Genomic DNA, 27,383 nt, shown 5'->3' with positions numbered 1-27,383 from the left:
AGTTCCAATTAAACAAATCTGTCTCCTTTTGTAAGACAGATTTCTTTTTTCTTTCTTTCTTTTTTAAAAGTCAGCCACTAAAAGCATTACCTTTTGGGAGTCTGGACTTTGTTAAGAGGTCTCTGGTTGGACATCTTTCCCTGCTGAGATCCCAGGCTTTGTCTCCCTCTCCTGTGTATACATGTGGCCTGTTAAAATCCAAATTGGACCAAGGATCAGCAGATGACCTCAGGGTAGAGTGATCATATATCTTGGTATGCCTGGAAGGTTATGAATTTGCTGCTGCTCAATTATTCATATTCAAAAGTGTGCTGGTTTGGGCAATAAATTACATGGTCACCCTACCTTAGAGCAAACACCAGCTCTAAGACTTACTCATCCCTGGGGAATGATTCTTTTTCAAAGAGTCTTGCCTCCACTTATTTCTTATACTTTATTGCCTTCTTAACTATACCTTTAAAAGAATTTTAAAATGTTTTATTCATTAGTTTTAGATGTTCTTTGTGAGGAGGAGATTTCTCTGCACATGTAAATCAGCTATTTGCCGGATATGTAAGTCCTGCCTATATCTTTAAAACATTCTTTTCCAAGAAGGAATCTAAATATTTCTTTTTTAGGAAGAACTTACTATATTCCTTTCTTATACCAGCCTATTGATTATATAATACTTCATAGATTAGAAAAATCAGTAATTCTATTAAAATGAAAAAAGAGGACTATATGGGAAATTTATGTTTTGGGTAAACATGATTATGGAAAAAAAGAGAGGAACATCTTAATTAACAGTAAACCTTCTCAAATACTGTAACTGGGGCTTCCAAGGAGAGTCCTGAATTATCAAAGTGAGTGAGGGATGATTCCAGGTAAATCTAATAGAAGACGTAGGGGCATGTATGTGTGCGTCTGTGTGTGTGCACACGTGCATGTGTCTGCATGCACATGTACAGGTTCTTAATAATTTGCATGACCCCAAGAATGAAATGCCCAGTAAATTGAGAAACAAAAAGCCAAAGTCAAAGTTAAATCTTGTTCCTCATATTTAAATAACAGATTGCTTTGGCCTCAGGCATAACAGTTGCAGACTGTCATTTGTTTCTCATATTCCTAAAAGGTGCCATAATAAATAATGTCTGTCCTTTCGTCCCTAAAGAGGGAAGGTGATTTCATTCTGTTATAATTGTTTCCAGTGGAAACACTAATCCTAGCCCAAAAGTAGCTTCCTTGCTGTGCCTGATCTGGTTTCTTCCAAGAAGAATGTATTAGGCAGCAGTATGTAGTTACATACTAAAATTCAACTCCTACAAAGGAATAAGAAAGCATTATGTACAGTGTTGACTTTTCATTTGTTTGCATATCAAAATCAACTGATAACAAGTTCAATAAAAAATTTATGTACTTTCTGAATAGAATAAGATGATTATAAACAAAATACAGTAGGTTCAGATCAGTTAACCTGATGAAATATTGGAGACCTCATTTATCAACTCAACAAATTGGTTTAGATAAGCCAAACTTTGCTTAAGGAACTTATTTCTAGCTTGGAAAGCAGTCTTTAGTATCAGGCCAGGATGGGGACTGCTGTGTCACCAAGTAGGATAATACACTTAAAGGAAATTATGACATATAGTATATTCAGATGGCAGTAATTGTAATTCTAATTATCTAGTCTATTCAAGGTCCTAGATAGCCTTTTATGATTATAACCACTCCAAGAAGGACAAATATAAGGTAATAAGCATACAGAGCTCTTGAGTACCCAGAGCGCACAGACTAGCTAAAGTGAATGATATCAGAATACATCAGCTTGTCTGCAATTTTCTTTGTACACAATTGCAATAAAATTTGATGTGCATTGCAGGGTGTTAGGAGGTTTCTTAGTGGTTAATGATTTATATAATGATTTCCCTTTTATCAGAGAGTTAGCACAGCTCTTGTTTCTGGACTTAGAATAATTTTGTTACAGCTTTCATCCTATTTAACTTAAATGTCTATCTGCATACATGCTTTTATCATTTGAGGTATGTGAGTTTTATACATTAACTTCTACACATGGTATTTATATCACATAGATTGTGGGAAAATTCTGGCATTTAGGGTAAATTTTCCTTCCTTTAATTTTTTTTTTTTTTTTTTTTTTTTGAGACAGAGTCTCACTCTGTTGCCCAGGCTAGAGTGCCATGGCATCAGCCTAGCTCACAGCAACCTCAAACTCCTGGGCTCAAGCAATCTTTCTGCCTCAGCCTCCCGAGTAGCTGGGACTACTGGCATGCGCCACCATGCCCGGCTAATTTTTTTTGTATATATATGTTTAGTTGCTCAGCTAATTTCTTTCTATTTTTTTTTTTTTTTTTAGTAGAGACGGGGTCTCGCTCTTGCTCAGGCTGGTCTCGAGCTCCTGAGCTCAAACGATCCGCCTGCCTCGGCCTCCCAGAGTGCTAGGATTACAGGCATGAGCCACCGCGCCCGGCCCCTTCCTTTAATTTTATTCCTATTTTTTCCTCAATTCCTTGTTTCCTACCATACCTAATCAATATTAACCCCAAAATTCTTTTTCATCCTTGGGCTATCCTTCCACATTATTTGTAGAAAACAGTTCCATATTTAGTTGGCCTGTAGCCCAACTGTCTGTGTTTAACTCCTACAATCTTTCATCTTAAATCATTCTCTCTGAGCCTTTCTTCACATGCATTTCTTTCCCTAAATTTTCTTTACTTTGTATAACATCTTTCTTTTGGGCGCGGTGGCTCACGCCTGTAATCCTAGCACTCTGGGAGGCCGAGTCAGGAGGATCACTTGACAGGAGTTTGAGACCAGCCTGAGCAAGAGGGAAATGCCGTCTCTACTAAAAATAGAAAAATTAGCCAGGCGTTGTGGCACGCTCCTGTAGCCCCAGCTACCCGGGAGGCTGAGGCGGGAGGATGGCTGAGCCCAGGAGTTGCAGGTTGCTGTGAACTATGACGATACCACGGCACTCTACCCAGGGCAACAGAGTGAGACTCTGTCTTAATCAAAAAAAAAAACAGAAACAAAAACAGAAACAGAACTGAACAGAAACCCTCCTCACTCCCCCGCTTCATATTCTAAAAAAAATATAAATAAATAAATATATTTCTTTTAAATCTTACTTTTGTGTAAAAAAAAAAAAATCCACATGGGAACTATTTCTTTGTGGTCTCCCGTACTCCTTAAGCAGCAAGGGGTAACCTGGTAGAGTTTGCCCTTGGTTCCCAAATCTTGGGTGTACTTTCTGGTCATATTGAACAAGACGTGTAGGACTACAGACTTGACTTTCGTTTCTTGCCATGGTTACCACTACGCTTTTTTTTGGTTGGCTCAAGGTTAATTGCTTTGGGAAAATTTTAGCTAAGTCCAAATTTACATTTTTAGTTTAGTAATAAACTGATTTCCAAGACATACTGTTTCTGTGTTAAAAGAACTATAGTTGCACAGTATGCGGGTTATGTGTCTATCCCTAACAATCCAACCATACTGGATATTCCAACTTGCCCTTTTCCTCAGACCTTGTCTTCTTTGAAGAAGTGTGTTCAATAATTTAGATAGTTAAATTCCTCTGAGCAAGAAAAGGTCTGATATTGTTGCCAGAGTTCAAATATCTGGTAACCCTTCGCACTGTGCTTAGCAACGATAGACTGCTGGAAGATGTTCCCAGCCTCAGCTCTCTAACTTAGATGCTTGCTGACGTCCCATCCTCTGTAGTTACTGGATGCAGTGACTAGACTTTGGTTCTGCTGGAACTTGCCTGGAAAATTGTAAGCACCTTCAGGGCACGAGCTTTCTAACTCACGCTAACACTTCTTAATGCCAAACCCCCGGCATCTCGTCATTGCTCAGTAAATGTTCGATGCTAATACAAAGCAGGACATAGCAATTTAGTTATCCAAATAAGCCTGTATATATTTCCTGTTGAACGTGACTTTGACCAAGTTTATGTGTTATTATTACATTGATTGTTAGTGCTTTATATTCTGAGAAGAGCTCACGTGGGCAACTCGACAGCATTTCCCGGTGCTGGTCTAGTCCCGGCAAATCTTTCCTCCCCATTGCTCCCTCGATGCCGGCTTTATCAAGGGACTTAGAATTTCATAGATGGAAGGAGTATTGAGAGTGATTCCATCCCTACTCCTGCCTTAAAGGCGTGAACATAGAAAAGATAACTGTAAGCCCCTTCCCCCACCCCTTCAAATCTCCAGAGTGACGGCTGTGACGTCTCCGCTGCTCTAGAGACGGCCTTGTGTTTCTTGGACATTGTGTTTCAAAGATTACTAAAATGTCGCTGCTAACTCTGAATCCCTCTCCTTGTCACTGTAGTGGGGGGGGGGAGCGAGTGAGACTTTTCTCAGGCGCACTAGGCGTATCCATAGGTCTGTCAGTGCTTTCAGGGCCACACAAAAGGCGTTGATTTCGTGCTGATTTCTACGCAGGGTCAGTTCCGGCTGTGGGTCTCTGCTGTGTGTGCGTTGGGGTCGCAGGGGTGGGCAATCTGAATGCATGCGGAACTCCTTTTCCCAAATAATGGGTTTCAGGTTGAAAACGTTCCATTTATTGATTTGTTCATTCTATTGATTTTGCTAAAAATGAGAAGTGTCTGGGAGACAGTTCTTCTATTAGGACACAATAAATTAAAATGATATATTCAATTTTAAAATAAGAATATTTATGATTGTCTAGAAATTTCTGAATATTAATACATCTAGCTCTGAAGTTTACGGAGTATAACTTTTCTGTGTTATCATCCCTTACCCCATATGTAGTTTGTTGATATTTAAAAAGCTTTTCTGAAAGATCCTAGGCACGGAAGCAGAGTTCAATGCCACGTACCTTGATATCTGTATATTCCTTTTTCAGGTTTGATTTTTAATGATATTAACTTTTAAACTTGAATTTTAAACTAATATTTTTTTTAACCAATATTAATAAGTTTATATGTACCTCCCATCACTAAGTATGGGGGAATGCTTTCTCAAGTGTGTATTTTATGGTTTCATTAAAAAGGAAACCATTGGCCGGGCGCGGTGGCTCATGCCTGTAATCCTAGCACTCTGGGAGGCCGAGGTGGGAGGATCGCTTGAGGTCAGGAGTTCGAGACCAGCCTCAGCAAGAGTAAGACTCTGTCTCTACTAAAAATAGAAAGAAATGAGCTGGGTAACTAAAAATAGAAAAAAAAAAATTAGCTGGGTGTGGTGACACATGCCTGTAGTCCCAGCTACTCGGGAGGCTGAGGCAGGAGGATCGCTTGAGCCCAGGAGTTTGAGGTTGCTGTGAGCTAGGCTGATGCCACGGCACTCTAGCCCGGGCAACAGAGCAAGGCTCTGTCTCAAAAAAAAAAGTAAATTGAAAAAAAAAGGAAACCATCATAATAAGTTTCCTTCAGTATGTAATGAGTATTTAAGTAATGTACTAATAAGGTGGGAAATACAGAGATGATTTTGTCATAATTCCTATGGTCAGTAAACTTTGGTCCTTATAAAACAGTTGTCCCTAAGTTTTTGGTGCTGGTCACCACACAGATAGTAGCCCTCAAGCTGCAGAGAAACAAATAGGAGGACTTCACTGTACCCCTCTCCCGTAGAAAAAGAAATGCACACTGCACAGCACACAGAGAGACCTGGGGTGGGAGAGAGAAGCGTGGAGAACGAAACAGAGGGATGAGGAAGTGCCGCTGAGAGTTTTCCTAGAATCTGAAAGACCTTTTCTGTACTTGTTTCATAGCAAGTATAAGACCCTTATGGCTGGAGGAGAAGGCTTTTGGATGTGTCAGAGGTGGAAAGTGGTAGAAGTCATATAAGGTTTGGGAAAATTGTTGGAAGGAAGACTGGAATGAAGATCACGTGGTCTGAGTGGAAGGTACAGAGGGAAAAGCCAGGGAGTCTGAACAGCCCGTCTATGACCGTCTAGCACCAGATGGGTGGACCGTGGCCTCCGTGCTGAGAACGCCAAGAACATGGTCTCTAAAAGGGGAAAACAAACACAGAAAGTGATGAATTGGTTGTTCTTGAAAATAGGGATGAAAAGGGTTTTATCCTGTTCTCCTTCACACTTTAAAGTGTATTTATTTTCTTAAAGGATCTGTGGACTGACGGAGCAGGATTTTCTTCTAGCTGCTGTAGCACTGTGTTAGATTTTTAGAAAATGGGTTATGTCAGTCCACACAACCCACTAAAACCCCAACTCACAGCTGCAGAAATTGCCCGAGGAAGTGACAAATTAGCGTACCTCATCATGCTGCGATTGGGCTTAGCGTCTTCTAACAATGAGTGTGACTCCGTGTGGTAAGAGAATAAACTGGCAGTTTTACATAGGTATAATCTCCCAGGAATTTTGGTGATACTTAAATTGTAATCACTTTAGATTTGGGGTTATGAGTGAGCCGAAGGTATGGCTAAAATTTCTGTCACTCAAGGTCCATAGACACTTGTTTCATTGTTGGCACATGTGACTGATGGCCCAGGAGATAGTGAATTTTGTGCGTTATATGATTCCCATGAAATTCTTGGAGGTCTGGGGTGAAAGCACATCTAATTGAACCTACTTCTTTTATTAATATGTTGAGGTGTTGTGATTTGTTGTTGTTGTTAGTCTATGGATAAAATTATCTTCTTTTGTTTTATTTGGGTTGTTTAAAGCTAGTATATATAAATCTTCCCTCAGTTTTATAAATATTAGAAATAGACACTGAGACCATAAATGATACGTATAATTTTATTATTTTTCCCAATTGTGATCACAGGTGAGATACTGATGTAAACAGTTTGGAGATACTAAAGAAGAACAACAGCCACACCGTATTTACTGGAGTCACTGTGGGCGCATGGTTTGTTTGTGAGCTAACCTTGTTTCCACTATTTTCAGTGTGCTGGTGTGCAGATTACAGAAAGATTGGGAAGCTGAGAGATTTATTATTTACAGAAGGTGGGCAGTAGAGTCTATTGCTTTAGGAAAACACACAGCTCAGAGCAGCAGCCTGTCCGACATTAATGAATCATGGCGATGGCAGTGACCTTGAAGAGTCATCCATCTCATTCACCCTGTGCCTCTGCACAGGACTGTGTCTCACAGACACCCCAGGGCAGAATGGGCCTGTCTGTCGTATGCTGGACCAGACCCTGGGAAGGAGGGCCCGCAGTCTCCCCTAGTCCTCCTAGTCGGTGATCTGGTAATCCTAAGTGTTCTTAGCATCCATCACAATCACACAGGGCTGATTTTATTCATTGCTGCCTGATTGTTGGAACACTTTCAGAGTTTAAATTTCTCTGTCTTTTGGAGAGAGGGCCAAAGTTAAACTCTAGCAAAATCAAAGGTCTCATCTGTGCACAATACACAGAGTGGTAAATTGTCCCAGGCGGACTGCATCGTCTTTCAGTAAACTAATGCTGCTGAGATCCATTAAAGCAGTGGGGGCTGCCAAGTGCTCACACCCCAGACTCATCAACTTGTGTTTTTGCTGACCACTCAGTCAGTCAGCAAGAGCAATGTGATAAGTCCTGGATGATAAACATGGTTCTGTTGCAGAGACAAAATGGATCACAGCAGAGAAGAAAAAATGTTTCAGATGAGAAAAACAAATGCCAGGAGCAAGGTCCTTTCAGGTGGGAGCAAGTCCTTTCAGATCCAGGAGAGTCTCATTTCCCATGTGGAAACCACACAGGAAGAGTTTTTTTAAATGTCCCACAGCAGGCCCTCAGCCTCAGATACCTGCAAATTTGCAGGCATCTCCAGGGAAACCCTTGACTCCATGGCATGTAAAGGGCAAATTTCAGTACTTGCTTAATAGAGTAGAGACATTTGTTGCAATGAAATGCAGATCTGCTGTTAGTGTGAATTTATTGTGCTGCTGTAGCATCTTTATTATTTCCTATAAAATACAATCTGATTTAAAAATAACTGGTCTTGTGACACTTACAAGGTTGAATCTGATGGGATGGCCATTGCAGATGAATAGCTCTGTAAATGATTTATGTCTTTTGTCACTTGTGTGTGGATTCTCTTAGACCTATAGTAATTAGCAATAAGTTCTGGAGTAAACTAGAGAGTGAAAGTACCAGAAAGTCATATAGGTTAGTGAGTTCTATTGATTCTTTAAAATAATTCTATAGTAACGACCATGGGAAAGAAGCCAGTGTGTTTCTAAGTCTGATTAATAGCTGATTTAATTTATAAGCCTTAAAGCCCAAAGCAAAGATTCATTTGTTTTCAATTCTGTTTTATGTTTTTTAGAGCACTGAAGCTTGGATAGTTTATTTAAATGAGGTACGTTTATGACTTTTAATATGATTGCCCTCCCATTTACACAGACAGTAATATATTATATTCGAAGAGGCAGGTTGAGTGAGTAATACCAGCTATGAAACAAAAGAAGGCGATCTGAATTCCATACTGGATGTCACTTCTCTACTAATGCTGACATAATCCAGTCCCTCATATTGCAGGGAACAGAAATCTGCTCAGACTAGTTGAAACAGATTGGAACTTACAATCACGATACAGGGATAGTTGATGGAACCGAGGAAGGAACTGCGGTCAGACCTCATTAGAGACCAGAACAGGAACTGGAAAGTGGCTATCAGCTGATGCTGTTGTTGCTGTTCCTTCCAGGGCTGTAGAGTTGCTTGTATCTCACCATTGCTTTTTTCTGCAGACAGACGTTCTCATCTTCAGTGAGAATATCAGCCAGAGTTGCTTTCATTTCAAATTTACATTACTTCCTAATTGAAGCAACACCAGCTGACTAATTCCCTAATTCCTAATTCCAGATTCCTAGAAATACAATCTGATTGGCCCAGCTTGGTCAGGGACCCAAAGAGCTATGGCCAGGAGAACAGGGTAAACCCAGCACCAGAAGGGCACCACGCTAAAGCTCGAATTTTGCCCAAGATATTTCTTGTTATTCCTCCTTCTTTCCCCGTTCTTACCCTCCTCTCTTCTTCTATGAATATTACAAACATCTTTAGCGCAATTACTTTATAAGGTACAGAAGGCGAGAAAAGGTGCTGAAGTTGTTTAGGCAGAAGAAGTAGCAGGAATGTGAAGCTGCACGACATAGGGAGTGGCGCGTGTGCAGTTCGATACTAGTGGAGCATCAGGTGAGGGTGCGATGGCATGAAAATGAGACTTGAGGGGCAGGCGATTTGGACATTCTGTTAGGAATCTTGGACTGTATCTTGAAAACTGATTGTATATTTGTGTTTTTTCCGGAGGTTGGTCATTGAAGGATTTTAAGCAGAAACAGAGAGGCAAATTTTGTATTCTCAGAAGCTTCCTTGGGCAGAAGTATGAATTAGATGGAGGACAAGAGTAGTGGTAGAGACAGCATTTGAGTGTCTCAAGCAGGAGATGATACAGCCCTGAACTAGGGCGGAGTGCTGAAAAGGAGGGACAGATTTAAGAAATACTAAGTTGGGACAGTGGGAAGTACTTGTTGATTGGCTGTGAAGTGAGGAGAAAGGAATCAAAGATAATCCAGATTTCTGCCTGGGAAACTGGGAAGACATGGTGGCATGAACTAAGTTGGAATCCAGAGGCAGGTCTGAGTGGAAGAGAATGAGTTCAGAATCGGACAACCGAGGTTGAAGTATCTGTGGGACGTTTAAATGGGTATGCCTACAGCCCAAGCATCTGAGTCTAAAACAGCAGCCAGCGCTGGAGCTGTGAATTGTGATTCAGGAGTGCTCCGACGGTAGGTAGAGGGGTGAGAATGTGTGCAGTCACCCCAGGAGAGCATGCAGAGCAGGGATCCTCAGCCTGGGGTCCATGGATGGGTTCGTGAGGACCCAGTGAGTGCTCTGGGTGTGTATAAAGTTGTGTGCATGTTTTGGATGGGGCCGAGGAAAGGGTCTATAACTTTCATCAGATTCTCAAGGGGATCCACGAATCAAAAAAAGGTTAAAGAGCTCTAGTGTAGAGCACACATCAAAGGAGGCAGTATTTTCCTCTAAGGGGATGAAAGTTGGTTCTTGGGGGGTACAAAATACTTCACTCTTTTTTATGTCCAAAGTGCAGATATACATACAATACATAAACTGATATACAATACAATATATCCATGGCATTAAAATTTCAAGGTGGGGGGTGATTAAAAAAATGTCTTAAGAGGCTCCTAAGAAAGCGATAATGAAGAAAGGTGTAAAATATTTGTGTGGAGTGAGAGGAGCAGTGGGTTCTCATCTGTTTTACTGTTAGTGTCTAAAAGCTGAGGACAGAAGGAATCTGTAGTTTTTATTGCTGACAGCAGTATTGCTATACCACACCTCTTCTTCCTTTCTATTATCACATCACCATCACCACCGCCACACATATATACCGTCTGAAAAGTTTATTACAGTGAATCGAGTTTACTAAGGGTACACAGAATAAAGGAAAAACTTTGAGCTTTTCAGGAGGGCGTCTTTTTTTTATCCCATTTCTGATGCAACACTCTTTCAAGATGATGTACATAATCACTCTTATAAATATCTTAGAGTTAGCACATTTTTAAATCAGTCTTGCACGTTAATAGATACGTCTAGTTACCCAAATGCTGACTGATAAAGAAAGCGCCATTTGTGGTGTGGGGGAGCTCGAAGCTTCCAAGAATTGTAGCCCCCTGGGTCCCTGCCTCTCCTGCTATAGCTAATCATTTTCTGCGCCGAGTAATTTTGAGCCATCACTGCAAACGTGACACCAGATCTAAATGCTGAGTAGCGTTACAGAGTCAAAAAGGACCTAACCCGTCCTTGAGGAGCTGTTCTCCCCCCTAAAGTAAGAAGAGCAGTTCGTTTCGGAGGCAAGCCGCTGCCACACCGTCAGAAATCATGCAGGTCCTTCTCAGGACAAGCTGTCACTGTCGAGTATCAAGAGACGACCACTTCACTGTGTCATGTAGTATGTATATTCATAATCTTAATTCTTTCATACGTTGCTTATGAGAAAAATGGACGGATTAACTAAATATTAGTAATCTTTTCATTATTTTATTTTAATGTAAATTATTGGCCACCCTTGGGGCCAGAGCTGAGAGCAGCAAGTTTGGGAGAGGGCAAGCAAGGTCAGCAGGTTTCTGGCTATGGTGGTTCATTAAGACAGAAATCGTTTATCTGTATTAACTCTTATTCTAAAGTGTCCTCATTTTTAAACTTATGTGGGTGAGGGTTTTCATAGGGTAAGCATCTGCTTTGTGCAGTTTAAGAAAAATAGCTCAGCCCTTTGAACCCGTGTTCATCTTGAATCCTTATCACCGGAAATGGAGCTGTCTTCGGACCTCCACAGGCAGGACATGGAGAGCATGCTTTGTGTGTTTTCCTTACCTAACCAAAGACCAAACACAGCAAAACTGTGATAGCTACGATACAGGGATGCTAGAAGAAACTGAGCATATGTCACGTGAAGGAAAGATCGTCATTCTTTCCATTCTTAGTGAATGATCATAAAGCTGAAAGGCTCCTTTTTTATTCTTCCAAAAAGGCCTCATAAGATAGATCACTGTTACATTTATCATTCTTTTCCACTTTCCTTCATGGATAATCACAGTTGTATGCTTGAAACTATTTAGAAACATTTCAATGTTTAGCAACTTCCAAAACATTTGGTTTTTAAGTATGTCTTTTAGTCTTAATTCATAAATCAATATTCTTTTTTGTTAAGGAAAGGCCAGGCCTCTGTTTTACATATACACCTTGGTTCTGTCCTGTAATGAAGTACACAGTATACACATGCTTTGTATGAGTGCTTTGGGGACAGCTTTCCTTTTCAGAACCTGCGTCTTGTGTCAGCTGACTGGCCCCCACAGCGCTGGGGAAATGGACTGGTTCCTTGGCGACTCCAGATAGCTGTCAGAATTAATCTGTAGATGGGAAAAGATTTGCCTTGAAAGGAAGCTAGAGGAAACTGCGGAGCAATGCCTGTGTGTCACTGTGAGGGGACGCTTAGGCCATGATGGAGGGAAGGAAGTGGGGGGTGCTTATTTTGCAAATTAAAATTGTGACCCTCTTTTCTAGATAAGCGAAAATCAGATTCAGTGGGTTTTAAAAAATATTTAGCTTTTAAGATCTTCATATTTTGATAAATCAAACCCATCCACTTACGAAGCAGGTTATACTCTTTGTTTAATTCTGGCATTTTCTTACGCTGAAGCACTGGAGAACCAGATACCTTAAGGAAGCAAAAGACGAGAGCCAGAGTTCAATGTATTCTCTTCCTTTTGAGTGAGAAGTATCCAGTTAACATGGAAAGGAAAATCTTTGTTTTCTGTTGTTTCTTCTGAACTTTGTTTCTGAAAACCAGCAATTGTCTAATTTGTGAGCAGTCTTTCCTATCAGTTTTTAAATATAGAAATTATTTTTCTATAATTTGTCTTCAGATTTTTCATTATTGACCACACAGAAATGTTACTTGTGAATTGACTTGGCCTTGAGGGATTGTATCTTCAGTTGTAAGTAGCCCGTTTCTCTTGCTAGTGTGGATGGCATGATCATCAGTATGTCAGATTTTTACTTCAGTTACAATGTTCTGAAACACAGACTTGCTATTCAGCCAGACTCAAAGCATAGCTCTTCACTTCCAAGCTTATGAGCTTGAACAAGTTAGTTAACTAACACTGTGATTATGCCTCAGTTTAATTATCTGTAAAATGGGCATGGCGATAGTGACTACCTCATAAGTTATGAGGATTTAATGAGCTAAAACAGGTAAAGTACCTGACATAGACTAAGTATTCAATAAATGTTAACTACTTTTTTTAATTTGTCATAATTATTATAATTTATTATTATGAACTGTTCAACATTAGCCTTGATATTAAAAGTGTTGCAGTTTACCATAGTCCTAAAAACACCTTTGGAGACTGGATTACTCACAGTCTCCACCAACTACTGTGGAGTTTCTGTTGTCATAGGATTCCAGTGTCCTAGGGCTTGAATCATTTACACAAAAGTGGTACCTTGCTGAATGAGTTTGAGGAGTCTCTGGGAGAGGTCTTAGAACAGAAAAAATTCAACTCTTCTCAAGATCCACAGGGCCTTGTCTTATTCATCAAACTATTTGGTTTGGGTTTTCTCTAGTCTGTGATACGTCGGTATTTTCCATTTTATCCTGTTAGACAAGCTAACAAGGAGTAAGGTTAAAGGATTTGCTCTGGGTTAGCTGGGTTTGGTAGTAGAACTAGGCACAAAACCATTTTGCCTACCGTTTGCGGGTGTGATTTGTTACATGCAGCCCCGCCGTAGCTAACGCAACATGTACCATACCACGTTAGCTGCCAAGGTCAGGTGAGGAATATTGCAGTTTTTCATCTCCTGGATTGAATTGCTTAAGTGTTAATTCTAAACAATTTATCATAAATATTTAAACCAAATAACCAATTTCTACTTAATCATACAGTACAACTCTCATTAGTCTGAAAGCATTTGCATGGAAAACTACACATCACTTTAATGTATTTTCTGTTTTTGTGTCCGTATAGAAATAGCAAACCACAGATGCATGATGGCATCATCATCACTGAACCAAAGGAGGAAGCAAAGGAAATAATTTTGTGAGCTGGGGAGTTAAACTGTCCTCTGTCAGCTTGGCAGTGCTTTTCTTCATATCTGTAGGAAGGAGTTCCTGGGTGTAGAGTCAGCTGCAAGATCAAGGACAGTTGACACTCCTTCCTGCAAAATGAGCCCCAAATTTAAACACAGTGTCCTCCAAATGTCCTTTGGCACCAATGAATGTGAATTTTTTTTTAAATGCTACATTAGGTTCTCTAGTTCATCCCACTCAGCTCCATTGCATTTTCTCTAATGTTGTGTCCAATTCTAAATGACTTGAATGATGGGCCTTCCACGTTTTACCTGGCCAGTAACCCCGAGTGCCCAGGGTCCTCGAGGCCTCGCTCCCTGTGACAGCCGCGTCGCGGCAGACCTGAGAGAGGGTGGCAGAGCTCACAAGGTTTTAATTGCTGCCTAATAGGCTATAGCAACCTGAACGTTTTATTAAGAGAGCATTTAAAATTAGCATTATTATTCCAGAAGACGCTTTCACACTGCAGTGAAAATCATGCCGAGAGAATGTCTGACATGTAACCTCATTTCACTATTTTCTTAATTTCTTCCCATTAATCCTAGTAATATACCTCTCAAGCCATTTTACATTCTTCTCTTTGTACTTCTCTGATTACATAAATACTTTTATCTCTTCCCTTTATATTTTTCCCAGAGTGTTTGTGATAAGCATAATCCCGTGAGTAGAATTGGAATGTATTACATGCGTATGCTTCAGAGTCAGAGTAACTTTTAAAGAAGCAGAGACTGATGAATCCCATGGAAGCAGGCAATATACACCTTCTCATCAGGGCAGTTTGTTTTCCCCCTTTCATTTTTCTCTTAGATCATTCGGTTCTGTCATTTCTGGGCTACTCTCCTATTACTGAGACTCCATGAGTGAAAGGCAGATTTCAATAATATCATCCTTCTAGAGAGGAATTTTTATTTCTCCTCAGTGATAATATTTGAGCAACTCTGCCATCATTCCATGGTTATTTAATTCTATTGTATTTATAAGCAATTCTCCAACCTGCTGGTAGTTGTCACTTAGAAACCTTGCTGGTGGTATTCCTTTCTTCTGCTGTATTCATCAAATCCTGCTGCCTCATTCCTGCCACTGTACATGGTTATATTATCCCACCAGTATATGGCTACCTTACAGAAAGGATTTTTGAAAAAAAGAAACAATGTCTAATTAAAATTTATGTGCACCAAGCCCTAAGCATCAAGTTTCCTACTCTGTATACCACTGGGAAAATTATTTGTCCTTTGTTTTTGGGGAGTAATTTATACTTTTCTAAGAAATAATTTCACATAAATATTATTTGCTGTGACTAATCTTAACAATCTTTTAAAATTTTTATATTCTTAAATGCAGTTCTTACAATGATTACCATTTGTTTATCCACATTGATTCAGTCCTTTGGTAAATATTTGAGTGTATTCCAGTGGACACTGTACTGGGTACCTTGAAAAGGAAGATGAACAAGGAATGGTGTCTGCTTTCAGAAAGATCACAGTCCAGCAGGGGAGGCTGAGAAGAGGACACTTAACTCTTGAACAGTGTGAGACATGCTACAACAGAAGTTATCTCAGCACTGATAAGGGAGAAATCAATGCTTCTTAGGATGAATCAGTACTTGTGGGAGATTGCATAAAGTATGTGCCATTTGAGCTGGGCTTTCCGGAAGTTAAGGTTCACTAAGGGAGCAAGAAGAGAAAGGCATGCCTAGGAGCATGAGTAAGGCAAACCGAATGAGTAAGGCAAAGATACCTGAAATACCTCTAGGGATGACCCATGATTCAAACACAGGGCCTATGATAGAAGTAGCTAGCAATAGATCGCTCCATTTTTACAGCTTAAATTTTAAAGCATAATATATAATCCTCCAATTTTATGTCTCTTGTAAATTGGTAGCATTACCAGTTGTCTATGGTGTTTGTCAGAGGATTTTTTTTTTTTTTTTTTTTTTTTGTTGAGACAGAGTCTCACTGTGTTGCCCGGGCTAGAGTGCCGTGGCGTCAGCCTAGCTCACAGCAACCTCAAACTCCTGGGCTCAAACAATCCTTCTGGCTCAGCCTCCCGAGCAGCTGGGACTACAGGCATGTGCCACCATGCCCAGCTAATTTTTTCTATATATTTTTTGGTGTCCAATTAATTTCTTTCTAATTTTAGTAGAGACGGGGTCTCGCTCTTACTCAGGCTGGTTTCGAACTCCTGAGCTCAAACAATCTGCCCGCCTCGGCCTCCCAGAGAGCTAGGATTACAGGCGTGAGCCACCGCGCCCGGCCTGTCAGAGGACTTTTTAAAATTTTATTTATTTATTTGTTTTAGAGACAGGGTCCTGCGCTGTCACCCAGGCTAGAGCACAATGGAGTGATCTTAGCCCACTGCAGCCTTGAACTCTTGGGTGCAAGGGATCCTCCCATGTAGTTAGGACTATGGACGCATGCTGCGAAACCTGGCTAATTTATTACAAAAATTTTTTTTTTTGTAGAGATGGAGTCTCACTATGATAACTCCTGGCCTCAAGCAATCCTCCCTCCTCAGCCTCCCAAAGCACTGGGATTACAGGTGTGAGCCCTGTGCCCTGCCTGTCAAAGGATGTTTTTTTTTTTTGAAAGATAGGATCTTGTGTGATTTAACTAGTAAATTTTTTTTTCTTTTTATCTAACATTTATAATTTTGCTAGCCTTCCAATGAAAACAGTTCATTCCGTTGAGAATTACGAAAGACCAAATGATTAAAATCAACAGATTATGCCACAACCCCCAATTTTCAATCCTCTCTCCCCACCGAAGAACCTCTTGAGTCAATATTTTGAATACCCTCCCTAGGAACTTGCTCATAAATTGAAAAATTGGCTATTTGATTTTCCTCCCTCCTTTCCTTCCTCCTCCTCCCTGCTAATGAGTGGTGAAATGGCCTAATGGCTAGGGCCAGGGGGAGAGGATAGCAGAGCAGAGAGCCTGACTAACCCACGCGCTGAATTTTCAGCCCCTGCGTAATTGAGTTTTCCTTGGCTTCCTTCTTTTCAGAGTTCAGCATTTTAAAGTTACTGAGGGATGCATCATTTCTCCAGGCACTACGACAAGCTGTGTCTTCCGTTTCTGCCACGATCATTTTATTCAGCTCTGTGGGCTATGGCTTGTGCTTCTGACAGGGTCTCCATAAGAGAAGCTGGGAGAACTCAGACTGACACAGTTCCCTTTTCTGCTGAGAGTCAAACACAGAGTGGCCTTTTAATGCCCTTGTCTGTTAGATCGTCTGTGATACAGGCCGAAGAGCGTTTGTGTGGCAGGAGCGGGCCTGGAAGGTAAGGAAGGCACTGAGCGGAATGCGAACGCAGCCCGGCTTCGCACGGGCCCCAGGACGGGAAGCGGCTGTGGCTGGTGTCGGGTGAGCAGCTGTCCTGGTCTGCCGGAGAGCGAGTGGTTTCCTGGAACGTGAAACTGTCAGTGCTAAAACCAGGATGGTCCCAGGCAAACCTGGATGGTTAGCCATCCTGTGTGTTTAACTCAACTTTTTTTAGCTTAACAAAAAGGTCACACTGAGTTGAAATCATTTCCTATCGTCTTTAAATCCTATCTGACTCATTGAGTGACCCAAGAAGACAAAAACCTGAGAATTCCCTCAGCCTCCTTGAAATAAGCGATCAAATGGAATGGGCCCTTGTTGAAAGCTTTCGTCCCACTCACTGCCTCTTGCTGTCCACTCATCTGATGTAGAACCCGTGGCTGCCCTGCTCCCCACGCCTCTGAGCTATTTCTTTGTTCTTCCTCCCCCTCCTTTTGCTGCTGCTGCAATAACTCCGAGGATTAAAGAGCATGTACAGTATGTACTTTCTCCTGCTTTGGCAGTCGCTTCTCATGGCGCTGCCTAGATGCAGCTGGCTGGGCTGGGGCGTCAGGAAGCCTCCAGGGGACTCACCGCTGAATCTATCAGGTCCCCTGCGGCAGTTGTTATCTGAAGCAACTGGGTTATGCCAATAGCAGCAAAGGAAGGGTGTGGGGCGGGTGTGCAGGAAGAACACCAAACAATCCTGTTTCTGCTCCAGGGTCTAAATCACCCCATCTGCACGTGGAGCATGGTGATTATTCTGGAGAAAGCGGGAAGGGGAGGAGATGGTGTTTTTCCACAATTATGAAGATAAACAGAGCAGCCAGTGCTGTCTGTGCAGCTGTTTCAGTGTGAGGATGAGCTGAATTATTTTATTTTTACTCAGTGGGAATTAACACCTCCCCCCTTCTTTTAGAGGGGGGGAGAGAGAGAGAGAGATAGAGACTGCACCTAACAAAATCACTTGATGATTGGAATCTTTCTGCAGGATGGTAATAATTTATGGAATTGTCTGGACATATCCTTGTTTGGACATTTAATTAGTGAAAAAAAAAAAAACAGTCCAGAAAATAAAATAGCTAAGTAATCGGAGACAACCATTTGAAGAGGAGCAGCAACAGAGTGAAATGTTATTTCAAGACAAGAGTCATAAAGAGTCATAGCCCTGAGGCTAAAGGCGGGGAAGGAAATGAGGAGAAATGCTTATGATCTCCTGTATCATTGTCCTAAATACCAGACAAAGTTAGTCGTTGTACCCTTGTGGGTGTAGCATCTTGGAAGGCCCAAGACCTCAGACTTTGTGAGTCCAGCAAAGATCCCAGCTTGAACCTTTATCTTTACATGAATAACTGAAGGGACGGACATATTCTTGTGAAACATAGTGGTTTCGGATGCTGATGGCAGGTTCTTACTTGCTTCAGAACACAAAACCCCACTAAAATGATAGTAAAAGGATTTTCTTTACTATCAAGGATAAAGAAAATGGGAAGAGGAGGCAAAAACACAGAAGAGAAAGCTGTAAAGTGGATGAACAAATGGTAAATGATTTAACGAGCCCAAGAAAGCTGAATCCTAAGGTACTGAATGCTCGGACACTTAGAATTAGAGGCACGCGTCATCTCTGAAGTTGTAATGAATGAGGTGGGTAGAAAGGGCTGAATTGAGGAGGATTGGTTAACTAGGTGTTTATGAAACAATTCAAAGCTCTAGATCCTCTTCACTTCGTAGAACTTTGCTTCTCTCCCACCTTGATGGCAAACTGGAAATTTATTTTCTGCTGAGGGTAAAACGGAGGGTCCCTAAACCAGAAGAGATACCATGCACAGTCAAGAAAGGTCACATAGGAGGATTAAGCGGTCATATATTGAGACCCGACCTCTCAGCTATACCTCCACACATACGCACACACTGCATATACACACAGACAAACATTTCTGTCCTCTTTCACCGTTTAGCTTCTAGAACTCCAGGAGTAGGGCCCATATCTTCCACGTAGGGTTATCTTCCTAGATAGTCTGACCACTCCAAGAGGGAAGAGCTAAAGAATCTGCAAGTGGGGTTTTCCTGACAGATGACCCATTTAGGTAACCCCGAAGTGAATGTGAAAGTCTATAAGCCTCGCTGTATTCTCAGAATATCCTATTGTATTTCTAGTTTTCTTCCAGACAACCTTCCTGACAACCAGACATCTGAGGAAACTAATATGAAACATAAAGACCAAAATAAACAGGGGAAAAAACGATAGAGGGAGATGAAAACTTAAAAAATCAAACAAACAAAAAATACATGGCTATCTTCAAAGAGATTAGAGTACACATGGCAACCCTAGACTAAGAAGTTGCCATAAAAAAGGAACATTTAGAGAATAAGAAGTATAGTTAGAAATTAAAACATTAAAGCAGAATGGGAAAACTCAGTAGACAGCAGATGATAAAGTTTAGGGTAGAATAAGATGACAAAAAAGATGGCAAGTAGAGAAAGTATAAAAGGGAAGGTCAAGATAAGGTGGTCTAATATCCAAAACTAAGAGTTTCATACAGAAAATTAAGAAAAAATCCAGGAGAAGAAATTATTAATAATAATAATAATTTAAGAAAATTTACCAAAACCGAAGTATATGGGTCTCCAGATTGCAAGGGCCTTCTGAGTGCCAGTGGAAGAAAATAGACCCACACCAAGGCACATCGTCATGAAATTTCAGAATACTAAGGATATAGAAAAACTCTGTTAACACATGCTTCCAGAGCAACACATTATTTTTAAAAAAGAAAACAGGAAAAGAGAAACCAGGTAAGATATCATAATGGCTTCTCAATGGCAAAACTAGAAGCTTGACAAGCAGCAGAACAATACATTCAAAGTTCTGAAGGAAAACTATTTTCAGTTTAGGCCAGGCACAGTGGCTCACGCCTGAAATCCTAGCACTCTGGGAGGCCGAAGAGGGAGGATCCCTTGAGTTCAGGAGTTCGAGACCAGCCTGAGCAACAGCTCTACTAAGATAGAAAAATTAGCTGGTTGTGGTGGCACATACCTATAGTCCCAGGTATTCAGGAGGCTAAGACAGGAGGATCACTTGAGCCCAGGAGTTTGAGGTTGCAGTGAGCTTTGATGATGCCACTGCACTTTGCCCAGAGTAACAGAGTGAGACTCTGTCTCAAAAACAAAAAACAAAACACAAAAAAACCTATTTTCAACTTAAGATTCTATACCCAGCCAAACTGCCATTCAGATATGAAGGTAAACTAAAGATAATGCTCAAAGTCTTAAACTTTTTATCTTCTAGAAACCACTTCTCAGGAAGCTACTGGTAGATGTAGTCCATCAAAATGAGAGAGTAGATCAAGAAAGAACAAAGTGCGAGATACGATGCAGGCTGTTTAACACAGGAGAGAGATTAAAGGAATCCCTGGAATAATGGCGAAGGCAGATCCCAGGAGGACAGCTTGCATAAGGCTTAGAGGGCAACTTGACTGAAACTGGTCAGAAGGCCTAGGAAGACTTCTTCAAGAGGAAATTGGTAGACATGTACATCAGTGCGTCAGAACGTCTGAAGAGGAGCGTAGTCAATTAAGGGAGAGTTGGAAGAAGGAGGTGAATTAATGTTGAGCCTCATACAAAACTAAGCAAAACAAAAATCAAGACTATTTTTAATGCTAGCAGGGAAAAATGTGCAGAAAAGTACTCCCTGTATTAGTTGTGAATAACATTCACATAATCATAATATAAACATTGAATATTAATCCAACCAAAGTTATAATGTAATCTAAATTGGGGGATGGGAAAGGGTGCATGTGGAGAGGGGAAGGCTGAATCTTCATCTTCTGTAGTAGCAGCTTGGTAGATAAAGCCTAAAATCGAAGATCAAAAAGTAGCATTACAAGCATGTTAATTACAGGTGTGAGAAAATCCTGAAGTAATAAATTAAAATAGGTAAAAGTGGTTGCCCCTGGGGAAGGAAGGAAATGGAGCACGGCCGAGGAGTATTTTTCATAATAAACTTTATAGGCCGCTTGAATTTTAACACTATGTATGTATATGTAACTATTTTAAAAGTATAAAAGAAGAAAAAGAAATAGTTAAGACAGGTTTTGTTTTGTTTTGTTTTGTTTTAATGAAGTGTCCAAGCACCACAGCAGTAGCAGTGACTATTAGTAACATAATAGAATCTTCTTGCTTATTAAAAAAAATCCTCTCTTACAAAGTATACATTTTACTTTATGTTCATTCACTTGTAAGTTTTTCTTTTCTTGAATTTCTGAAACCAGTGTGAGGATTGACATTTTTTCCTGATCACTGGCTTAGCACTAATGCTGTACTGGTAAAGCCGAGGTCATGAATGGTTGAACTCTCAAGAAGCTTTGGGAGGGAGGGGAAAAATATCCTTGCCAAATTACTCCATCTCCCAACCTGTTTGTTAATCCACCAGAAATGCAGATTGGAGACAGGCTTCAAAGCTGAACTCCAGCAGTGCACAGGACTCCTAATTCATGAAATATGCGCACGGGGAAATGTCTTTTAAAATGGCTGGGCAGACCGTGGGGTTTGAATTTGTCCCATGTCTGCTCAGCTCCTACTGTAAGTAGCAGACTCTGTAGACCACCAAATAGTGCCACTTGGAGCATCTTGCTATTTTGGTTTCTCTTTTGTTTGTACTGAAAGTTCTAGCACCTTGACCAGTTTTAGTAGCAAAATCTCTTTTATCAGTAGCGCTGAAATTAGTAATCCTTCATGCTATTCGGAAACTCGAGTACAGTGAAATCGGTCATGCTCTTCCAGCTTTAAGAATCCCTGAGACAGTGTATTATACATATCTGTACCAGTTTTGGCACTTCGGACACAAGTACTTGTGTGTGTCTCTTCTCTCTCTCTCCCTCCCTTCCTCCTCCTCCTGTTATTGTTTGCATTGCTGTTGGTATTGTATTGCTCTTGGTGGTGAGCATTTTTCTCGAGTTTTGTGTAGTATTATTTTTATTTACTTTGACTATTCTGCTTCTTGTTAATAGCTTTGTACATAATTATACTGTTGCTTGCATTGCATCCTAAGTAAATCTCTGGATTCTTTTATTAATATTTCTGATCCATTCCAAGGGGGAAAGGAGGGTCCCTGAAATTTTGGGTGAGCATTGAAGCAGTCTTGGGATAGCAGGTGGCATGTGTGGGACTTTTATGGGTTGGGCTTGTTTTGTCCAAATGCATTCCAGTTAGTACTCTGAGAAGCTGTTACCTGGAATATAGGTTTTAATGCATAGCTTGTAAGGAACACAGAGGCTTCAAGGGACCAATGTTCTATCGAGCTGCAAAATGTATATTATCATCATATAATACTAGATATGTGTGATATATGGCAATATATATTATATATTACTATTATATATATGAACCTATATTGCAGTTGGTTGTATGAATGTGTGGGATATGGGTTTTCCACGAGAGGAAATAGTGCCTGCAAAGGCTGTGCGTGCATTGTATTCATAAGCTGTTAGCTTTTGTTTTGATTCCAGTGCTAGTTTCTTAGCAGTCTAGAGTGAAGATTTGTGATTGCCTCGCTTCCTATGCTCTCTTTATTACTCTCGTGGTTCTGACACTTAGTTCTCACTTCTGTTTTCAGACCATCTTCGGCAATTCCTGTCTTATTTCTTAAGGTATACAATGTTTACATTCTTAGAAGGATTCTTAGGTTTTTCTTTGGGGAAGGCTAATTCTTTCTCCTTCTATTTGCCTGTCTTCCTGTTCTATTTAATCCTCTACTCTAAAAGGAAAAAGAAAAGGAAAAAGTCTCCTCCAGCCCTTAAAATTTTAAGTTACAGTAAATGGCGTACACCCACCATAGTCTTAGGTTAAAAAAAAAGAGAAACTTCCCTCACTCACCATGATGTTAAAGCAGGCATGTTACAGGTCTTAGTCGCCAAATGAATTCCTACAGATTCATAGGGAAACTAACAAATTTAATTTTCTTCTGCTTTTTCTCTAGTGCACAATTCCATTAGATTCATTTGTCTACATTTGTGGAATTGCATAGCCTATTGGATAACCTGAAAAAGATAATGTAGCCATTTTAAAGATAAAACTAGTGAAATTCTCTCCCCTGCCTCTAGCATATAGGGTCAGGGGAAAAGTTAATGAAAAAATGCAAATCTTGAACTTTAGGTAATTTAGTTCTATTTCTTAAAATATAATTTGTGTTGGTTTCAAATGTTTTATTGAGTAATAAAATTGGTTAAAGTTATTCCCACGTGGGAATTTGTTCACATTAGCACATAACAGAGACAGAAGAAGTCATTGGTTTATTCGTATTCATTTTTTCTCTGTCTCTCTTCCTATCCCCCTCTCCCTCCTCCACACCCCCTTTTCCCTCCTTTCCTCTCTCTCTCAGTCATTTTTTATTTTATATACTCCACCTCTCATTTTCTCTCTCTATAATCCCTTGAAAATTACAATCTGAAAAAAACAGAAAGATAAAAAGAAAACTAAACCATGAAATAAGCAAGACATTTCTTCCCGTGAAATTCAAATCAGTTCCTCTTTCCAAATGCTAAGAAGCCTACTTACTTAGATTTTTGCCTATATCCTGCTAAATAGCTGTAATAGGTGGACTATGTCTGTACCTCAGACTCATTTACATTATAGCCATGTTCTTAGAGCTAGTTGTGCCTTCCCATTTGACTCTTCTTTTACTCCAGAAGGTAGAGGTTTTATAACTGTTTATCCTTCTAATTTAGCAACCTTGTCTATAAAGTTTTGTGCTTTAAATAGATCATCTACCAATAATGGATAATTATTTGACTTTTTATTTGTTGTTTATCTGACTGTAAATGTAACTGTAAATATAAGTTCCATGGGGGAGGGATTTTACCTGTATTCTTCAACCCCTCATCTCAGCACACAGCCACAATAGCTGGCACATGGTAAGTTCTCAGTTAATATTTGTCGGATGAGCAGTAATCACTGGGGGTGGGGGGCAGAGAGGGAGTTACTTCTCCTTTAACCATGCTTGTATTATTTTGGTCTTTGAAGCAAGAGTAGTTCCCAGGGAGGACTTTTAAAGTGCATTTTGCTAACTGCGATGTTTAAGGTTAAGCTACCACACGTGAGGAGGCGATGAGCTCTCCTGTCTGTCTCTCTGCCGCTGCTACCAGTGCGGAGCCTGAGGCGGAGAGGAGTTGAGGAACTCGCCGAGCTCGTTCACCTACCGGGTTGCGAATCTCTGCTGGGTCCAGGTCTTTCTTTTGACTCAGTTCTTTAGGTCATACAGTTTGGATGTGATCAGCCTTACGTCCTTTCTAGCCCATTCCTCACAGGGCTTAGCATGATTTCTTGCACCTAGAGGTATCTATTAAATCTTGATTAATAGCAGATTTGCGCAGTATACCTGTGAAAGGCTACTGACTGGTAAATGTACAACCAGGAAATTTAAATGAATTAAATAAATTTTAGATCTTATTTTCATATGATTTATATAAATATTATAATGAAGTTCTTTTTGTGATATTAATTCCAAGTATGATTTCATAAATTGAAGGCATATTATGGCAAATTTTAGGTTCTATGTATTTCAGGGACAGAAAAACCCTACTGTTCAACATTCACCTTTCCCCCAAATAAAAAACAATTAAATATTTACCTCTAATGTTGGAATGACTTTCTATTTTGGGTATCACTGGGTTATGATGTATTAGTAATTATTTATTTCTCCCCATTGGATCCCCTTTGTATACGGATTCTGTATAGCATCAGTTTTCTCTGAAAAACAATACGACTTACTGTTTTGTTTGCCCTTCAGGGTGAATAGTGTGGAGGTGCTGGAGCGTGCTCGCTCCCTCTGCAGGGCCAGTGGTCGGAAAGCATCGGGGCTGCGCTCCGAGAGTGGCCTCTGCTTAGGCCAACTCTGCACACAGTGTTTTTAACCTTTCCATGCTCCTTCCTCTCCCAAATAAGCAATGCTGCCGGGGCCTCTGCTGAAGTCAGGAGAGGAGAATCTGCAGCTCCATAGATCAGCCAGAGGGAAGGTTTTCTAAGAGTAACAAATCTTTCCTGTTGCAACACGCTTTTGCTAGAAGCTTTTTGTCATTCTGGCAGTAAACTTGTTTTCCACTTGCTGCCTTAGCAACAAGGCCTGAAGTTACTTCTCCTCCAATCCGTGGTTTGATTATAAGAGCAGTAACATTATACTCAGAACTAGAAGAAAATTTTATATTGAGGAAACCCACAGACGTTACCTGAACCTTGGGTTAGAGAATTATTCACATACATTCTTAGTATCTCCTTGAAGGGAAAGGTCAAATAGGAAATCTTGGAAATGGTGAATCCAGACCCTGGGTCATCCCACGTTTCTGGTAAAGGCTGTAGCTCAAGGTTTTGTTAGGTGACTGCCTCTGGCCACGCCAAGAACAGTGTTCTCAGAGTTCTTCATGGCCACTTGGAGAAAGAGCAGAAATGTCAAGGATCTCTTCTTGTGCACCAGTTTTAGACTAACTCTGATTTCCAAGATTCTTTGTTTAACCCAAGAATATAAAGTTCAATTTGAGAATAAAACTTAGTTTACTGAAGGATAGAGTTCTGATGGGTTTTGGCTTTAGTTGCTCCCTTGAGAGCTCATTTAAATCTTTCTTACCAAATTCAATTTTATCTTGGAATAGAATGCTCTCAATACAGAAGTCAGGTGATGATGTAAATGAGGCAGAGGTTAAGGGTTAACTATAACCACAGGTAGGTTCATGGTACACCAGAACTGAAGACTAGAGAATACCAAGGGTTTAAAGAATGTACAAGTTGCTGCTTTTCTGTATTGTCTTTAGTATGTTAAAGATGTATGTGACCTGGAAATTAAATCTGTCGGCCATCCTGATGAGAAATGATGGAAAGATAAAGAGTAGGCGTTTATGCTTTCCCAGGGAATCCACTGAAATCTCCAAAGCAAAATTTCTTTATTTCACAGTACTGTGTTGTCTCTCTGTAAGGAAATGGTATTTTTCTTAATAAATTAAAACTCCTAATTTCCGGTGTTTACACAAAAAAGAAACTCTTCAGTGAGTATGGCTAGTTGGACCACATGGCCCTGACCCTGGGTTTTACATTCTCTGCCAAGGAGGGCAGCTTGGCGGGGAGGAGGGACTTTAAATTTTAAACCCAAATATGGGCAAAAGATTCTTCCCTTGCTTCCTCATGCATAGGTAAGATAGATCAAGAACTTTTTAAATAGGGGATTAAAGCAGGTAGAGCCAGGTAATCTACATCCTGAATGTAGCTTGCTCTCTGTGGCCCATGGTACCCATACTGAGGTACCCTAAGAGAAAGGAGGAGACCTTGCCCATGTTCTTGGAGTCTGCTCCTCGACCTGCCTCCTCATGGATGCACCGTTTTAACATCCATAGTCAGTAATACGGTAGACCCCCTTATCTCAGGGGGTACGTTCCAGGACCCCCGTGGATGCCTGAAACGGTGAATAGTACCAACTCCTATATATACTGTGGTTTTTCCTATACATAATACCCACGATAAAATTTAATTTATAAATTAGGCCCAGTAAGAAATTAACAACAATAACTCACAATAAAATAGGACAATTATAACAATGTACTTTAAGACAGGTTTTGTGAATGTAGTGTCTGTCTCTCTCTCTCATAGTATCTTACTATACTGTGCCACTGGTAACCGAAACCATGGAAAGCGAAGCCTTGGATAAAGGGGGACTGTCGTACTCTCCAGAAACCAGCGTTCTTGAAGTCCACACCAAGAGATTCTGCATCCAGCAGTCCACCCCTTGACTTTCTATTTAATGATATCCTCCTCTGCCAAGGATTGTATTAGATATTTGAAGTACTTTTCTCATTTAAATACCCTGTGAAGTTTGTGATATTGACCTCATTTTATAGAGGAGGAAACTAAGGTTCAAAAAGGTTTAAAACATTTTTTCCCTAAGTGACACATCTAATTAAGCGACGGAGCTGGGCTGCAAACCCGATTCTCCTGGACTGTGAAGTCCACGTTGTTTCAAAACTCTGCAACACCTTTCCGTTTTAGAGTGCCGTCCTAGGAGGGTTTAGGTTTTATCTTATTAAAGAAGAGAGACTCTCATTCACCCATAATCTTATAGCTCCTAGAAGCTTCTGTATTGAAGCATCCTGTTCTGAGCGGTGTTCAGTATCCAGTCTTTGTCCCCTGGAAGACAGCGAACACAGAGAAGGGAGGAGAATATCGGAAACAGACTCTTAGCTGGGCTCCTGTGGGCAGCATTCATCCCCATCAGAAATGGCCAATCTGTTCCCTATCTGCCTTCCTCGGCACCGTTTAAGTTTTAATTATCTTCCAGCTGCCTGAGCTGCTGTTGAGGACCTCTGTGAGAACAAAGGATGTATGTTATATTTTTCAGCAGTTCTCCTCTCTACACACTGATGAATTCACTTGCTGCCACTGCCCTTATTATCAGGTTAAATCAGAGTCTGACCGTGCACTGGAGAGATGGTGCTGAAAAGGAAGAGAAAACCTTCAGCTTTACCTGTTATTTAAGATTTCCTGTAACTGAGAAA

The 27,383-nt window shown here is 40.5% G+C and overlaps 2 protein-coding genes across 2 annotated transcripts in view; both read left to right on the top strand.

Moving 5' to 3' along the window:
• The window catches only part of LOC105821434 (BTB/POZ domain-containing protein 9), a 229,842-nt gene extending 223,055 nt beyond the window's left edge, over positions 1-6,787 (top strand). The window contains exon 7 of the mRNA XM_012658132.1: positions 6,749-6,787. Coding sequence (XP_012513586.1) covers positions 6,749-6,752 — 4 coding nt within the window. The 3' untranslated portion in view covers positions 6,753-6,787. The remainder of the gene's footprint in view (positions 1-6,748) is intronic.
• Positions 6,788-13,227: 6,440 nt separating this feature from the next.
• Positions 13,228-27,383, top strand: part of LOC105821428 (BTB/POZ domain-containing protein 9-like) — a 152,288-nt gene continuing 138,132 nt past the window's right edge. The window contains exons 1-2 of the mRNA XM_012658128.1: positions 13,228-13,259; positions 13,454-13,525. Coding sequence (XP_012513582.1) covers positions 13,228-13,259; positions 13,454-13,525 — 104 coding nt within the window. The remainder of the gene's footprint in view (positions 13,260-13,453; positions 13,526-27,383) is intronic.

Source organism: Propithecus coquereli, unplaced genomic scaffold, assembly GCF_000956105.1.
Source record: "Propithecus coquereli isolate 6110/MARCELLA unplaced genomic scaffold, Pcoq_1.0 Scaffold574, whole genome shotgun sequence".
NCBI classification, from domain to species: domain Eukaryota; kingdom Metazoa; phylum Chordata; class Mammalia; order Primates; family Indriidae; genus Propithecus; species Propithecus coquereli.
This window is presented reverse-complemented; position numbering and strand designations above follow the sequence as displayed.